The sequence below is a fragment of the Saccopteryx leptura genome, chromosome 2, assembly GCF_036850995.1.
Source record: "Saccopteryx leptura isolate mSacLep1 chromosome 2, mSacLep1_pri_phased_curated, whole genome shotgun sequence".
Classification (NCBI taxonomy): domain Eukaryota; kingdom Metazoa; phylum Chordata; class Mammalia; order Chiroptera; family Emballonuridae; genus Saccopteryx; species Saccopteryx leptura.
Window position 1 is genome coordinate 267,080,263 of NC_089504.1, and position 18,822 is coordinate 267,099,084.

At 34.2% G+C, this 18,822-nt stretch overlaps 1 protein-coding gene across 8 annotated transcripts in view; it reads left to right on the plus strand.

Annotated features, from left to right (window-relative positions):
• The window catches only part of SWT1 (SWT1 RNA endoribonuclease homolog), an 86,114-nt gene that overhangs the window by 25,130 nt on the left and 42,162 nt on the right, over positions 1 to 18,822 (plus strand). For 7 of the 8 annotated variants that reach the window (XM_066361718.1, XM_066361719.1, XM_066361716.1 and 4 more), the window contains 4 exons: positions 8,687 to 8,832; positions 10,854 to 11,017; positions 12,564 to 12,702; positions 16,000 to 16,145. In XM_066361718.1, coding sequence (XP_066217815.1) covers positions 8,687 to 8,832; positions 10,854 to 11,017; positions 12,564 to 12,702; positions 16,000 to 16,145 — 595 coding nt within the window. The remainder of the gene's footprint in view (positions 1 to 8,686; positions 8,833 to 10,853; positions 11,018 to 12,563; positions 12,703 to 15,999; positions 16,146 to 18,822) is intronic. The other variant, XM_066361724.1, reaches the window with a different exon arrangement.

Below are 18,822 nucleotides of genomic sequence, written 5' to 3' on the forward strand. Positions count from 1 at the left end.
TATTCCTTCTTTTTTGTGTGTGATAGAGACAGAGAGAGACACACACACACACACACTGAGAGGAACAGATAGGGGCAGATATGCAGGAAGAGAGAGAGATGAGAAGCATCAATTCTTCATTGCAGCACCTTAGTTGTTCATTGATTTCTTTCTCATATGTGCCTTGACCGGGGGGCTACAGCAGAGCGAGTAACCCCTTGCTCAAGCTAGCAACCTTCGGGCTCAAGCCAGTAACCATGGGGTCATGTCTGTGATCCCACACTCAAGCCAGTGACCCTGTGCTCAAGCTGGTGACCTCGGGGTTTTGAACCTGGGACTTTGCGTCCCAGTTCAGTGCTGTCTCCACTGTACCACCACCTGGTCAGGCACTTCTTTTTTTTTTAATAGCAAATTACACCAAAAAACTTTGAAAAATTGTACCGTACCAAAGATCAAAAACATGTATACTTTATAAATCTGCCAGTAAGTATATTCAATTGTATAGCATATTCTTTTTTTTTTTTTTTTTTTAATTTTTATGAGTTTATCTGAGCGAAACTGATGACATATGTCAGGGACCAAGATCTCAAATGCTCCCTTATTTTTTTTCCTTAATTGACACATAGCATATTAGTTTCAGGTGTACAACATAGTGATTTGATGTTTGTTTATATTATGAAATGATTACTAAATTAAGTCTAGTTAACATATCCATTCACCATACATAGTTACAAAAAATATTTTTTTCTATGATGAGGACTTTGAAGATCTATTCTCTTAGCAATTTTCAAACTTGCAATATAATATTACTAACTATAGTATATTCACTATGCTGGACTATCTTAAATTCTTATGTGTAAATTGTGGAAGAATAAGATTTGAATCTCAAGCAGATAACATTTCTTTTTCATTTAATTTATATAAGATTAGAAAACTTTTGAAAAGCAAGGAAATACCAATTTAATATCCCAATGAAATAGATCAGAAATAAAAATCTGATGATTATGGTAATGAGGCAAGAGGTTAATTATTAGTATATGGGAAGGGGCTCATTTATGTTGTAATTCTGTCCTTGGTGCCCGGATTGGAGGCCTGGATTTACCCCTTCCCAACTTTGTGATGTTTGAAAGTTGCTTAACTGAGTTTCCTTATGTGTAAAATATAGGGACAGTAATAATACTTGCCTCATAAGGTGTTTGGATTCAATCAGATAATGTAGATGAAGGACTTAGTGCTTAGTACATGGTGTGATCTCAGAGGTCTTTCCTCCTTTTCCCTTTCTTCCTCCTTCCTTTCTTCCATTTCCAAGTAATATTTTCTTTTATTTTTTTAAGATTTTATTTATTCATTTTAGAGAAAAGAGATAGAGAGAGAGAGAGAGAGAAAGGAGGGGAGGAGCAGGAAACATCAACTCCCATTGTGCCTTGACCAGGCAAGCCCAGGGTTTCGAACTGGCTACCTTAGTGTTCCAGGTCGACGCTCTATCCACTGCGCCACCACAGGTCAGACCTCTAAGTAATATTTTCATAACTTAGTTCTAAGGTGAAACTGCCTGCCTTATAATGCTAACTAATATTGTATTCATCACGTATGAGCAGAGACTCTGGGAAGCTTTTTTTTTTTTTTTTTTTGGTGTGTGTGTGTGACAAAGATGGAGAGAGACAGAGAGAGGGACAGATAGGGATAGACAGACAGGAAGGGAGAGAGATGAGAAGCATCAGTTCTTTCTTGTAGTTTTTTAGTTTCTCATTGATTGCTTTCTCATATGTGCCTTGACCAGGGGACTACAGCAGACCGAGTAACCCCTTGCTCAAGCCAGTGACCTTGGGCTCAAGCTGGTGAGCAGATGAGTCCGTGTTCCAGCCGGTGACCTTGGGGTTTCGAACCTGGGTCCTCCGCATCCCTGTCTGATGCTCTATCCACTGCGCCACTGCCTGGTCAGGCTCTGGGAAGCATTTCAGTCCTTTGAGCTCTTGCTTCCTTGGTTTGACTTAAATAAACTTTTATAAAAATTCAAAAAAGAGAGAGAGAAAGAGAGACAGAGAGGGAGAGAGGAAGAGAGAGAGAAAAAAGGCTCCGATGGAACCAAGAAGAGTAGTTTTAATTTGCAGTTTTAGTCTGAAAATTAATCACTGCAAAATAGAGTTTTTTACAGATTCATGATCATGCCTAAATTCTCTGTGAAATGGAGTTGTTACGGAAATGAATGGCCCTAAGATTTTTCTTGTAAAGGGACTCGGTCAATTATCATTTTAGCTGTCTTCAAAGATAATGCTATTCTTTTTGGTGTTAAAGGAAATATCAGCGATTTCTATTTCTAGGTTTTAAATTGTTTTTGAATTTAGAACATACCATTTCAGAGTTTGTTGAAGGCTGAATAGGATTAGTAATATGCTAATCATGTTAAATTTTAAATTAGCTGAATTTGAGACATAATTGTATAATTGTTATTTTTTAGTTCAGCTTCGAATGAAAATTAAATTGGTAAGACAATTAAATTTTTGATCAATTCTTTATTATTTATGCAGTGACTCATTTGTGATGAACAGATGTAACATTTTTAGTGAAATGAAAATCTATAGTAAAATCTTATTTTATCTGCATTATTTTCAAGATGAGCTTTTTTTTTTTATTTTTTCTCTGTAAATGGCAATAATCATGTCTACTGTGGAAGTCATTCTTTTTTTTTTTTTGTAGCAGACAGAGTCAGAGAGAGGGACAGACAGACAGGAAGGAAGAGAGATGAGAAACATCAGTTCTTCATTGCGGTTTCTTAGTTGTCCATTGGTTGCTTTCTTATATGTGCCTTGACCTGGAGGTTACAGCAGACCAAGTAACCCCTTGCTTGAGCTGGCGACCTTGGGCTCAAGCTGGTGAGCTTTGCTCAAACCCAATGAGCCCACGCTCAAGCTGGCGACCTCGAGGTCTCGAATCCAGGTCCTCTGCATCCCAGTCCAACGCCTTATCCACTGCGCCACTGCCTGGTCTGGCGGAAATCATTCGTATATATTGGAAGCGTTCATTGATACTAGCTAAATGAATGATGATTTTGATATTAATTGGTAATGATAATAATAGGAAAACCTATAGTATTATGTACTATGCACCATTTATGTGCTTTACTTATATTAATAATCTTAAGTATAGGCTAGCAACCCCCTGTTGATATCTCTAGTCCATATCTGTCTTCTAAATTCTAGACTAGTATGTTCATCTACTTATTTGATAATCTCTATTTAGATGTCTCCATAGACATCTGAAACTATCTTCTCTAAAAACAAACTCTAGTTCTTTCCTTCTAAACTATTCTCCATCTGAACAAAAAGTTCCACCTTCCACTCATTTTCTTTTAAAGCCTGAGCCTGAGGAGTAATTTTTGATAACTGTCTTTTATTTTTCTCATAATCCTTGTCTAGTTAATTAGAAGGTTCTGCAGGGTCAGCTTTCTTTATCATTCTTGCATCATTCTATGTCAAGCCATGGTTCTTTTTCTTCTTTTCTTCCTTTTCTCTTCATAGACTTCTTCCCTGTACTTCCACACTTGCTTTCCTTCATTTATTCTTCAAGTTATATTGGTTTTTAATTTTTAAAAAGTTTCATTGTGGAGATTTTAGCAATATTCAAAGGGAAGAGGAGTTAATCAAAACTCCTAAGTCCCAGCTACAATTATCAAAATTCTTCTGTTATTTATCTATACCACCGTCCATTTCCTATCCTCCTATATGATTATTTTATACAGTTCTGTGAATTTTGAGGGAAAATGTACCTTGTATTGGAATATACATTTTAACTATACAGTGTTAACAGTGGGTATATTGGTGTAGTGCCCATCACTCTCTATATCAGTGGTTCTCAACCTTTCTAATGTCGTGACCCCGCAATACAGTTCCTCATGTTGCGGTGACCACAAACCAAAAAATAATTTTGGTGGCTACTTCATAACTCTAATTTTGCTACAGTTATGATTCGGAATGTAAATACCTGATATGCATTATGTATTTTCTGATGGCTTTAGCGACCCTGCCGGAGTCACGACCCAGAGGTTGAGAACCGCTGCTCTATATAAAGGACACTTCCATTACCCCCCCCCCCCCCCCCCCCCCCCGCGCGCGCGCGCGCGCACACACACACACACACACACACACACAAAGAGTATTGCTTTTTTCTAGTTGCTTAAGGTGGAAGCTTGGATCATCTATTTGAGACTGCTATAGAATTTCCTTTATGTACTGCTTTAATTGCATCCTACACATTTTGATATATTGTACCTTTATTTTTATTCAGTTAAATATTCTTTATAATTTTTGTGCTCTCTTTGACTCATAGGTTAAGATATTTGTTTCTTAATTCTAAATATTTGCACATTTTTATTATTTTTTGTTATTGATTTGTAAAGTTTAGTTCTGTTATGACTTGAGAACATACTTTATATGATTTTTATTTTTTAAAATTTGTTAGTATATGGTCTACCTTGGTGAATTTATGTGCACTTAAAAGAATATATATATTCTGTTCTTGTGGGTAGAGTATCCTATAAATTTCAATTAGGTCAAGTTGCTTAGTAGTGTTGGGCATTATCTGTCTACTTATTCTTTGATTATTGAGAGAGGAGTATTGAACTTTCTAGCTCTAACTGGGGATTTGTGTATTTCTTTTAGTTCTGTTTCTCTTTATGTATTATGAAGCTCTGTGGCATGATACATGCACATTTAGGATTGTTTAGAGTTTTCTTATTGGAAAATTATATAATGTCTCTCTCATTATGTAATGTCTTTCTTTGTCCTTGATAATATTCCTGGTTCTGAAGTCTCCATTTTTAAGTATTCCTGTTATTTTTCCAGTTTTGTTTTGGGTAGTATTTATATGGTATATCTTTTTCATCCATTTATTTTAACCTACCTGTGTCTTCATATTAAATATTTTGTGGACAACATATAGTTGGTACTTTCTTTTTTTATCCAGTCTGACAATGTCTGTCTTTTAAATAATGAATTTATACCATTCATATTTAATTGGTTGGATTATATTCTACCATTTTGCTAATTGCTTCTACTTGTTTTATCTGTTTTTCTTTTTTTTCTTGGGTTGTTTACTTGTACCATTTTATCTCCATTATTGCCTTATTTATATCTTCTAGAAGAAACTTTTTTAATGGTTGCCCTAATGTTTACAATATACATCTTTACTTGATCAAATTCTATCTTCAAATATTATTACATATTTATGTGTCCTATAAGGGTCTTACAATAGAATATGTCCAGTTTCTCTTATTCTTTGTGCTGTTGTCATAGATTTTACCTTTACATAAATACATAACACATAAAACTTTGAAGTAATTTTTGCTTCACACATTTACTGTTTAGAGGAATTAAAATGAGAAAAAAATGAATATTTTAATCTTGCATTCCATTTTGAGCATTCTTCATTTCTTTTTATAGATCCAAGTTTCTATTTGGTGTCATATTCCTTCTGCCTAAACAACTTTCTTTGACATGTGTAAGTCGTTTGACAATGAAATTTTGAGTTTGTCTTTTAATGTCTTTTATTTGTTAATTATTTTTGAAAGATATTTTTGTTGACTTTCTTTTCCTGGTATTTTAAAGACGTCACTCTTTTTTCTTCTTGCTTATATGGTTTCTGATAAGAGTCTGCTGTAAATGTTCTTTGTTCCTCTGTATGTAATGTGTCTTTTTTCCTCTTATTGCTTTCAAGATTTGTCTTTTGCTTTTTTAGCAGTTTAACAGTTTTTAGCTTTGCCCAGGTGTTTGTGTGGGGGATGTAGGGAGAGAGATTAGGGGAGATGTTTTCTGCTTGATGTTCTCTGAGCTTCCTGGATTTATGGATTTGTACCTGTCTTTAGTTTTGGAAAATTCTCAGCCATTATTTCTTCAAATATTCTGTCTTTCCCCCCCTTTTTTTCTTCTTGTTTTACAGAATTACATGATAGTCAGCCTCTGAGGTGATCCCAGTGATTCTTGCCTCCTAGCATTAATGCCCTTGTGTACCAGGTAGTTGTCTGTGTGACAGATAGCATTCAACAGATGTAATAGTATGTTATTTCTGAGATTAGGTTGTACAAGACTGACCCTTCCTTTTTGAGTGCTCTCTTGCTTCCTCCTGTCTCTTGGATCACTTGTTCTGGAGAAGCAGTCTACCATGCTGTGAGAAGCCCTATAGAGATACCCACATGGTGAGTAAATAAAGCCTCCAGTCAAGAAGCAGAAGGGGCTAAGGCCTTCCAATGACCATATAAATGAGTACCAATTAAACCTTAAGATGGCTGCAACCCTAGGCAACAGCATGCTCCAACCTTGTGAGAGACCCTGAGCCAGAACAGTCCAGTCGCTCCTATATCAGGAACTCTGTGAAATAATAAATGTTTATTTTAAGCTGCTCAATTTTCAGATAATTTGTTACACAGCAACAGATAACTAATTTATGTACATATATTAGATTGCTGCTTGATATTGTCCTGTAGTTCCTTGGATTTTTTTTTTTTTAATTCAGTGAGAAGCAGGGAGACAGAGACAGACTCCCGCATATGCCCTGACCGGGATCCACCTGGCAAGCCCACTAGGGGGTGATGCTCTGCCCATCTGGGGCATTGCTTTGTTGCTCCATCCTAGCTTTTCTTAGTGCCTGATGTGGAGATCATGGAGATATCCTAGGTGCCAGGGCCAACTTACTCCAATAGAGCCATGGCTGCAGGAGGGGTAAAGAGAGAGAGAGAGAGAGAGGGAGGGAGGGAGGGAGGGAGGGAAGCGAGAGGGGGAGGGGTGGAGAAGTAGATGGGCTCTTCTGTGTGCCCTGACCAGGAATTGAACCCAGGACACGTACACACTGGGCTGATGCTCTACCACTGAGCTAACCGGCTAGGGCCTCCTTGGATTTTTTTAACCTTTTATTCTCTTTAATTTGGATAATTTATTTATTTTTTACCTGTCTTCAAGTTTTTTTGTTTCTTTCCTCTCCTCTTCTAGTCTACTGAGGAGCCTGTTGAAGACATTCTTCATGTCTGTTACTTTGTGTTTTTATTTCTAACACTTCCATTTGATTCTTCTGGTTTTCATCTGTGCTGAAACTGCCCATATAATTTTGCATAGACTTCATCTTTTTCATTAGAGCCTTTAATATATTACTCAAAACTAGTCAGATAACTTCAACCTCTGTGTCAGAGCTGAGTCTGGTTCTGTTGATTGCTTTATCTCTTGTCCATGGGTTGCTTTTTTCTGGACAGAATTTATGTGCAGATTTTAGTTCACCTGCTCTGTTGTTTCCTCCCTTCTCCAATTTCCCCATTAACTTTCTGTCTGCTTTGGACAGACCTCGAGACATTGTCTTCTGACCTCAAGCCATTAAGGCTATATTTATTATATATTAAGACACTGATAAATTGGGGAATGCCCTCAGGTAAAAAGGTAGATACTTATAGCTCTCACCAGTGTGGTTTTTTTGTCTTGAGAGTATACTCTCCTCCAGCTTCTGCCTGCATTTTGTTACTTTCTAGTGTCTTCTGATGGTTTGCTTTTTTTTTTTTTTTTTTTTTTTTGTGTGTGTGGACCAGATCTTTTAGGGCTCATCTGTGGGAAGGTTAGTCTGACCAAGCTACTCTGCTAGATATCTGCTGGACTCTAGAATGATTGAGTAAACACAGATCTGATCATGTCACTTTTCCATTGAAGCCCTTAACATGTTTTTTTCACTTATTTTTATTTTATTTTTTTGTATTTTTCTGAAGCTAGAAACCAGGAGAGACAGTCAGACAGACTCCTGCATGCGCCCGACTGGGATCCACCCGGCATGCCCACCAGGGGCTACGCTCTTCCCACCAGGGGGCGATGCTCTGCCCCTCCGGGGTGTCGCTCTGCCGCAACCAGAGCCACTCTAGCGTCTGGGGCAGAGGCCAAGGAGCCATCCCCAGCACCCGGGCCATCTTTGCTCCAATGGAGCCTCAGCTGCGGGAGGGGAAGAGAAAGACAGAGAGGAAGGGGGGGGGGGGTGGAGAAGCAAATGGGCGCTTCTCCTGTGTGCCCTGGCCGGGAATTGAACCCGGGACCTCCACACGCCAGGCCGATGCTCTACCACTGAGCCAACTGGCCAGGGCCGTTTTTTTCACTTATTAATGCCCTTGCTTTTCTCTGTAGCCATATTAACTGGTCTCATGTACTATGACCTAATCATACATCTTTCAGCAAATAGCAAATACACACTGTCTGTCTTATGCTCACTTGGAGTAAATTTGTAATTGCCCGCCCAGTGTAAATTATTTCTATCTCTATTTATTTCTCTTTGGAGGATCATATTTCTGTATCAAATCCATATCCCACATATGAGGTGTAACTTTGGACAAGTTACTTAACTTCTTTATACCTCAGTTTTTCATCTTTGAAATGAGGATAATATTATTTCCATTCCTACCTAAAAGGTTTATTGTGAGAGTTAAATTGAGTGATATATGCCTGCAGGGTTTAGGATAGTGCCTGGTACCACAGAAACACTCACTAAATAATAATTATTATTCTTTAAAGCTCATATGATGTGACTCAATTGTGTGTTAAGTATTTTATCTTCTCTATTTAAAAAAAGTTCTCTTCTGTTAAGATGTATGATGAGAATACAAACCTCTGACTAGATACTGTGTGTTTTGAGTTGCCTTGTTATTTCTCTTAAAAAAATAGAATATTTTTTCCTCCTAAACCAACCCTAGGGATGATAGAAATTTAAGAAACAAGGGCCTAATAAGTGGTGTGAAGTCTCTCAGTAAAGAAGAATTGAATGCAGAGTTCCTGAACGTTTCTATGTACAGGACTGTGTGTCATCAGCCTTGTGTTTCTAAGCAACAGTTGAAAGAAGGTAATATTCTTACTATGTAAAATAAGAAATGTATCTAACTTTATATACTAAAATTATTGATTATAATTGGAATTAATAACAAATTTTTATCCTGTACATTTAAAATAATATTGTTTGGAATACTAACTCACATATAAATGGTAGAAATAAATGAACATTATAATTATAATGCAATATAATTAACAATATTGCTTTCTACATGTAATTTTAAAAATTTATTTGAGCTTTTGTTGTTCATGCACATACAGTTTTACATATTTATAATCATTGTGTGCTTACTATTTTGAACCTCACAGAGTACCTTTTAAGTTAATAGTAGCTGTAGGACATGTTCATTTGAAGTGGAGAGAAATTTTAGTTTCTTTTTAAAATTAGCTTCATATTCATACCCTTCTTTTAATACTCTAAAAACTCAATAACAGAAAAACTTAAAAGATTCTAGTACAAGTTCTTTTTGTTGTATGTTTATTTTTTAACCATTTAAATTTTTTTACTTAAAACCAATATTCAAGAAAGGTGAACCCAAAATGCATCCTTTTATACTGGCCAACATAACTAAGTACAAATGAAGTCAATTGTGTACCTTATTAGCATGATGCATTGTATGTCAATAAAACAAGCTCTCCCCCACCCCGATCCTCCGCCCCCTGGCAAACAGAGATAAATGATTCTGTACTACATGATGATACCATTAGGTGAAAACTTTGGTTTATGCAGTTGCCTTAGTACTAGTCCTTTTAAAATTTAAAATTAATTAAGAAAGTTAAAGGCGGCCTGACCTGTGGTGGCGCAGTGGATAAAGCGTCGACTTGGAAATGCTGAGGTCGCCGGTTCGAAACCCTGGGCTTGCCTGGTCAAGGCACATATGGGAGTTGATGCTTCCATTTCCTCCCCCTTCTCTCTGTCTCTGTCTCTCCTCTCTCTCTCTCTCTCTCTCTCTGTCTCTCCCTCTCCTCTCTAAAATGAATAAATAAAAAATTAAAAAAAAATAAATTAAAAAAAAAAGAGAGGCAAATCTTTAAAAAAAAAAAAAAGAAAGAAAGTTAAAGGCTTTTTTTCCCACAGAATAATCCCCTTTTCCTTAGAATAATCTGTTCTGTAATAGAGCTTTTGATAGATGATGGAGTAGTATATTAAGTCTGACATAATTTAAAAACACATTCCATCTTTTCCCTTTGTGGGAAAAATGATTATTAAAGTGTCTAATACTTTATGCACTGTCATATATAATTGTATAAAAATTCATATATATACTTGCTACTTATTTGATCTTTGTGGTAATAAAATTTCCTTAGTTATAATATTCAAAATGACATTTAGAAGGAGTGACAGGATATTTAGTTTATATATATTTATCTAGGGGTAACTTGCTTTCAGTTTGCCCATTATATTACAATCATTTTAAGTCCTTAGTTGGTATTTGTAGACATAAGCCAATTAATATTTTGAATTTTGTCGTAAAGAAATTATAGTTGTTTTCAGATATCAAATAGTAATGTTAATGAAGTGTTATCAATTCAAATAATAAAAACTCACTTATTGGGCATAAAAGTAAATAAGTCAGAATTTTGGTCCTTTCAAAACAATTTATTGATGTGAGTTTCATTGGACGAATATACTATTTTTTGGAGGAAAGCACAATTTGATTTATAGTTCTTAATTTTCTATTATACATAGAGTCAAAGCATTCTCATGATTTTTCTTTTTGAAAATAATAAAATTGTAATTCACATATCACACATTACTTAAATTTTTATTTTAGTGAAATTATTTAGTTGTCTTTTGTCAAGTAGATAAAGCATTTATTTGCTAATGTAATATGTTTATGTTGCATCAAAAACAGCAATACTGGAAATACATGTTTCTAAATACTGTTTTTAAAATAAAGTATTGATTTGTTTTCTAGGTAATTAAAATACTAATTATATACATAAGATGTTTATTGTTTATGGTCAATACTAATTACATATGTAAAATATTTACTATTAGTCTTCTAAGTAAAGCTTATAACTGTTTTAAAGAAGCAACACCTTTGGGAGAGAGTAATGAGGAAGAATCTACAAATTCTGGACTACTTATTCAACTTGAAAGCATAGTATCTGATCTTGAAAAATCTCTTGGAACAGCTTTATCGTCAATATTAGAAACAGAAATGAAAATTGCTTTTGGAAACCTCTGGATGGAGGTGATTATTTCAACTCTATTAGTTGAAAAGTTCTTTTTTATTGCTAAAGATTAGTTACCTTATTTTAAGAAGTATCTCTTGTAAGCTTTATTATAATAATATCACTTTCTGTTTTTTCTTGAATTTTTTGAAATAACATTTCAAAATGGACATATTCAAAAGATTAGGACTATGTTTTACTACTCATTTTTTCAATGAACAAATACTTATTGTGCATCTACTGTGTGTCAAACACTTTGCCCCTCTGGGGCTTAAATTGATTTCAGAAAAACTTCTCTTATTTAGTTTGAGTCAAATTGTCTAGTGTTGGGAATTCCCTTAGCAAGATATATATATTCAGAAAGAGAAAGTTCTATTTTATCTTGAGTCATATAAATATGAGAATCAGAGTATAAATTTGATCATATTAGCAAGATATTTTGAATTTCCTTTAAATTCACATTTCTCTACAATCAGTAAAACACCACATTTGGCAGTGGTGGCCTTTTTAGTTTAATGTTTGTTTGTTGTTTACATTTATAGTTAGGGGAAACATTAGTCCCCGTCAGTTGTAGATTGTATGTATTCCAGATAGTCACTGAGATACTAATATTTGCCTATAGTGTGTTTGTTCTTGATTATATTATCAGGGTGAGGAAGAATGCACAGAAGGCTCTTGGAGGGTTGACTTAAATTGGGTATCTCATAATAGAATCTAGAACAGTAATTTTATGTGAATGACTCAGAAAAGGACATGGTGACTAAATGATCAATCTTCTTTATAAAGATGTCTTTGTGAGAGTATAGCAAGTGTTAATTATAATTGATAACTTTTTTCTGTATAGATTTTTTTTGCCAGTTATATGAAATTAATTAAATTGATTTCCCTATGAATAACCATGTTGAAAAATAGATTGATGACCTTTGCTAATTAAAATTGTGCTTCTCCTGATTAGAACTGTGATTTCTTTTTGCACATGTAGTTTCTGAAACTATATAAGAATTAATATTAGTATCATATTTAGAAAGGAATTTGCAATGGAAGCATTTTAAAATTATGATTGGCTTTTAATAAAACATCTTTTAGTTTAAAAAGAATTCAATTAACTATATTCTTCTCAGAAATATGTGTAGGCATTCCTAAATAAGTACAGTTGACCTTTAAACAACTTGGGGATTTGGGGTGCTGACCACCCATGCAGTTGAAAATTCAGTATAACTTTTGACTTCCCAAAAACTTAACTGCTGATAGCCTACTGTTGTTGACCAGAAACCTTATTGATAACATATACATTCAATAACATGTAATTTGTAAGTTACCCATATGTATTATATAGTGCATTCTTACAATAAAGTAAGCTAGAGAAAAAAATGTTATTAAGAAAATCATAAGGAAGAGAAAATACATTTTATAGTACTGTACGTATTTATTGAAAAAACTCCACATATAATTGGACCTGCACAGTTTTAACCCGTGTTGTTCAAGGGTAAATAAACTCTACTTTTTAAAAATAATAGGAATAATAAATAAGTGAGTAGATGCTAATATTTTCTAAATACTTTTTAGATGCTGTATTTGAAACCACCGTGGACTCTAATGCATTTAATACAGTGCTTTAGAAAACATTGGTTGGCTGTGTTTGGATTAATTATGGAAAAGAACTTGCTTTTAACCATTGAGAGCTTATATGAAAATCTCTGTAAAGGTATAAACCTTTTATTTTGTTTTTAGCAGTGTTGTATTAAAGTGAGACTAGCAGATATAGTCCCCAGAATGTGAATTGTATAAAATTAGTTCTTAATCATTCATACTTCTGATTTCTAAAGGGAATTTGTGGCAGCTGGATAAATGGATAGTTTATAGAGGTTGTGACTATTAATGATATCATTGTTGATGTTCCTTGATTTGTGGATATATAATTAATAATGCTTGAAAACTTTTTAAACAACATTTTACAGTTTATTCAAGTGCACAAATAGATTTATTTAGATGTTTTTTATTTCTTACTGAGTTTAATGCTAATTGTGACCACATTTCATATACTAATTTTAAAAATAGTGTGTCATGGTTTCTATCTAAAATATGAGTAAGGACTAGGCTTTGGTGCGTAGTGAAATTTCGAACCAGAAGAGACTGTAGTTAGCCACTTATTTGGTGGTTTTTAAACTATGCTGTACAGAACCTCGGGCTGCTTTATTTTTAGAGTTTAAGGTAAAGTGAGTTTATTAGTGAAGCAGTGAGGTAAAGAGTGGGCTACTCCATAGATATAGCAGCCCCCCTTTTAGCGGAATTTGCTTCCTTTATTGAGGTTCATTTAATCTTAATGGGGGGGGTATTGGATATTCAGGCTTTTTCAAGTGCCTTTGGAGTTGCCACCTATGGAGGTAGAAAGGTTGATGGGAGCCTGGCAAGTAGTGGGCCTTTGGCCTTCAACCCCAGCTTTACCCAGGCAGCTTCCTTTTCTCTGTTTGTATATATATGGAGATTATATATGTAGGATTTGAAAGAAATGTTTCTCTGAAAAGAAGAAGATGTGAAAAGCAGTGGTCTAATGTTATTAAAGCCCATGTTTTGTGGTCAAGGAAACGTCCTGAGAGGATAAGTGATTTGTCCAAAGTGAAACAGCTAGATTTGTCTTGCTATCCCTTTATTATTTTTTAAAATTTATTTATTTATTAATTTTTTTTAGAGAGGAGAGTTAGAGTGAGAGAGAAAGAGAAAGAGAGAGAGAGAGAGAGAGAGAGAGAGAAAGGGGGGAGGAGCAGGAAGCATCAACTCCCATATATGCCTTGACCAGGCAAGCCCAGGGTTTTGAACCGGTGACCTCAGCATTCCAGGTCAACGCTTTATCCACTGCACCACCACAGGTCAGGCCTGTCTTGCTATCCCTTTAAAAAGCAAAGTAAAACCCCAGGGGATTTAAAGTGCCTAGTCAGTGTCTTATAACTTGTACAAAGTAGCTGTTGTGTGAATATCTGTTTTTCACAGTTGCCATTTTTCAAAGACACTTTCCAGGTATTGTGTTTAACCATAAAAGTTATTTATTAGGGATATTATTATATGAGACATGGAACAACATATTGGACATGTTTTCAAAGCATTTTTATAAGATATATAGAAACATTTTTTCATATCTTTTACTAGGGGCATAATTTAGTTGGTTTCTAGAAAGTCCATACACCATTTCGTTTTCAAAAATGGGGTATTGAGTTGCTGTCTTCCATTTGTCTCTTTTTCCCAGGGGTAGGCAGTGTTTTGCTCTTACATGCAGCTTAGAGGTAGAAGGCAGCAGCTCTTACTGGCAATAAAGAAAGAAGTGAAAAGACAGAGACTGTTTCTTCTGCTAAAAATAGTTTTTGGAATCATTATGTGCATTATTTATTGATCTTTGGTCTAGAAGAATCTGATGCCTTATGTTTACTGACTTGTGAAGAATATAAAATAGAATTGTAAAAGTGCTTTCTGCTCTAAGAATATTTTGGATTAGAAAAATCACAGATTATTTTGTTTACAATCTAATAGTATCTTCACTGTTGAATTATACATATGTTTAACTTTAGGAATCTTTAGATCAAGTCATAGAAAATTGTATGGAAAATGACTGGTAGCTTTTCTGACTTTGTTATCCATATTAACATTAGCTTAAATATTGTTTATATGCAAGCATTAAACTGTTTCAGTCATGTAGATATTGTGTATAGGTACTGGATTTATCACTCTTTCCCTTTTACTCATAATCTTTGTGAAGAATTTTCATAAGTCAGAAATGAAATGATTAATTCGAGGGCATAAGCCTGAGTGCACGTAGTCTACAGTGAAGAAGCACCCTTTAAAAAAGCTGTGCCCAGTTTTGCTTGGTTCATAGAATCTCTGTTCTGTCCTGTATGCAGCGTCTCTCATCTCTTCCCCCCCCCAGGAGCTTAAACTAGTCATTGGCTTTAAAAATAACTAAAAGTGTTTTGTAAAGAAATATACAATATGTTTGTTTGGAAAATTTACTAAATTTATCTTTAATTTTCATTTTACCTTTCAGTATTTCACAAGCATATAATTTAAATTTCTTTCTTTCTTTCTTTCTTTTTTTTTTTTTTACTCACAGTGCTAGTGAAAAACCGTGCTGGTGTTTTGGACTAGAACAGGCGCTGAAGCTGTGAACCCTAAAACAAAACACATTGTAGCATGGTTGTTTTGAATTGAATGCCTTTGAAAATTGTTAGTAACATTCTATCTTAATAATGGAAGAAATTCTTTTTGAGTTTTGGTGACATTAGAAAGAAAGTTACTTAACTTCATTGTTCATAACTTTTTAAATCTGTGAAATTATTGTCAACACCTCTCCTAATTGGTTTGGGAATTTAATATGATTTTAGTTCCTTGAGAGAATTATACATTTAAGTCATTTCTTGTAGATCAACTCATTTTGCTAATGTACAGGGGGAAAATTCTGCTAGCTTCTCTTGCCCCGAGCTTACTATTACCCAGATTATTTATTTTTTGCTAAATGTGTCAAACAGAGATAAAATAGGTTATTTTCAATAAACCTATCATATGTCATATAATTTGAAGTTAAGTTACAACATAGTAACTGAGTTGATTATGAGAGGTACCACATATAATTTATGTACTTACCACCAAAATGTAACTCTTCTGATGACTCCATAGTAATCCATATGTGAAACAACCTCAGTTTTGAAAATCTGTATGTAGTTTAATTCATTTATTTGGTGATTATCTCTGTTTCCGGAAGAGTATGTTTTTGAAGCTGACCATGTTTAGAGAATTGCTGGAATCTAAGTTCAGAATACCAGAGTCAACTTCAAGAACTTTGTAACGAAGTCTGTTTAATTGTTTCTTCTTACACTAGAGAGATAAATCAGGAATGGTTTGTAGGCATAAATGTGTATTCTTCTTAAATCATGATTAACATTAGATTGGTTTTCCAAAGACATTGTGAGTTGTATACTCATTCTTTCATATTTTTTTCCTTCTTTTCTCTCACCAGCTAACAATGCAGATTTTACAACAGTGAAATTCCTGCTCCAGGATTCTCAAAGCCTATTACATGCTTTCAGTACAAGGTCAAATTATGATGGTATTCTTCCACAAGCCTTTGCTCAAGTAAACAAACTACTCCAAACGTTTACAGAGGTAATACACCTTTGGAATGCCATTTAGGTTAGCTGATCGCATACATCCTAAATGTATTTAGCAGACACCAGTAGGGAAAGGATAATTTTATTCTAACTTATTCTGACATACTGAAGGCATTAAGTAAAATATTAAGTGCATTGAATGTTGAATAAGCACTTCTTGTTACAAATTATAAAACACATTCTCTTATGGAAGTGGTGTCACAGCAGTTGTTGGTATTTTAATTATTTTATTTATTGGATGGAAGAAAGCTATGCACTGGTGTTTGAATACTCGTTTCCCAGTGCTGTAGACCAGTGGAGGACAATGTGCATCAAAATACTTTGGAAATTTTTTTAAACATGCAGATGCCGAGCCCCTCTCAAACTTTGTTCAGTCAAATTTCTGGGAGTGGTGTCCAGAAATATTGTTCTTGTTTTGCTTTTTATTCTGAAATAACTTCAAACTTACAAAAAAATTGCTAGTAGTACATAGAATTCTCATGTATATCCTTTACCCAGATTCCCCAGTGTTAACATTTCATCACATTTGCTTTATTGTTTTCTCTGTGTTCCTACCTACTTATCTTTCACATTTTTTTCCTGAACTTCTGAGAAATATATATATATTTCCTAAAGAATAAGGATATCTTATGTAACGGTTATAATTAAGAAGGAAATTAATATTGATGTAATATAATTATCTAACTTGTAGGTCTCCTTCATACTTTACCCATTAACCTAACAAATTTTCAATGAGTCTTTTCATGTTATTTTTATGCATTCTGGTCCTGATGTTATTTTACCCCCTTTAAATTAACTAAGTTTTATCCCTGATGGTAATCTATTTCTGCAGTCCTCTAATTTCAAATCTAGAAAACTCTGGGAGTTTTAAAAGCCAGAAGTAGTTCAAAAAACTCAGTATCACAATTACTAGATAAAATTATTGAGATACATATCTATCACTCTTGTTTGTCTCTGAGCTTTTGAATGGGCTGGGTCTGTCTCAGTGATTGTTCACGGCCACGGCAGTCCAACTACCTGTGAAGTAATGAAAAGGTTAGATGAGACTAAACTTAGTCATAGTTGCTGAGCAAAGAACTAACTTGCTTAAGAGAGTATATCATGGAATAAAAGAAACATCTTTTTAAAATAAACTTAATAGGATATATGTAATAATTCTGGAAGAAAGAATTGATTTAAGGGATAAAATGATCTTTTGGTTTAAGATGACCAAAACATTGGTAATTGTATTTCTTTAAGGCAAGTATGGCTTTTAGAATTATTGATAGGAAAGAGTAGACCTGGAAATTTAGCGGGTTACAGCTTGAGTATTGTACTTGAATTGAGGTGGGGAAGATATATTATCCTTTTTCATCACAGAACTGAGCCCTCTAGTGAAACATACATAGTGAACAGGACGGAAAGTTCCAGATACCCATGGGCTTAGCACTCTTTAAGATTATTGAGAATAAAAAAATTAGGATTGATTGAGATAATAATAATGTCAAATTTTAAGTTTTTTTCATCAATTGGAAGCATATAGATGGGAAGTGCCATGAAAATGGGATGTTAAAATTCAGTGTCATTTTTCAGATAATGTTATGCTCATTATGTGTTGCCAACTGAGTATTTTAAAATATTGAATTGTTAAAAAATATATAATTAAGTTATAATTTGGTAAATTATTTGTTCCTGGATTTTAGCTTTCCAGTCACTACATTAGCAAAAAATTCATGAAGGCAAGTGGTGAGAATGTTGCATCCTCAGGAGTGCTTTCCCTCCATGCTTGGCTTTAGTGGTTGCTTGAGACAACCCATGCTGTTTATACAATCATAGCTTTAAGTGCTACGTCTTTATTTCACATTAGAAAAGTTCATTTTCTAAATCAGCGAGGAATTGTGATTTAGCTTGGGCTTTTAAAATATGCTTTTACTAGGAGTTGTTTCATAAAAAGCATCCAATTTGTATGTATAACCTAAAAAGTCATGTCTCAGTAACTTGAGCAACAAAAAGAAATAGATTACTTCATAGGATAGGGTATCTAAATATAATAACTGTAAAAAAAGGAAAAATCCCCCTGATTTTAATTGATCAAGTATAGAAAAATCAGGAAAAGAGGAATATTTATTATTTGTTTGCTTGCGAAAAGGCTTCTGAGAAACCGGAATAGAAAGTTAAGTAGCGTTATTATTTTCCATATTTTTATATTAGCAGGGTTGGAACAGCAAAATATTATGTATATTTTTCTTTTATAAGTATTCCAACCACCAAAAAACTAAAATAAAATAAGACATTGTCCCAGGATTATAGAGTAATTAAAATTGGTCTTGTTGATAAACTCTAGAATTATGTGCCTGAGGACCTACATTCTGACCAGTTGTGTTTTAATCTCTGGTTAAGTTCTCTGAGTCTTAATTTTATTCTTTTTCAAAATGACTATAATAATAATCTCTGCCTATGAAATGACAGAAGTAATAAATTAATATTTGTAAAGTACTTAGCACCTGGCACAGAAGTGCTATGTAAGTATGTGGTCAAGAAATCCATTTGCATAGTTGTAACACTGCTGTTTGAGAGCTGAGGACAAAAAGCATTATGTGGTGATTTAAAAATTTTATCTTGGAGCAAAATACATCTTTCCATCCCTGTGTATTAAGTTCATAATTAATGGAAATAAGAAGAATGACTTCCTT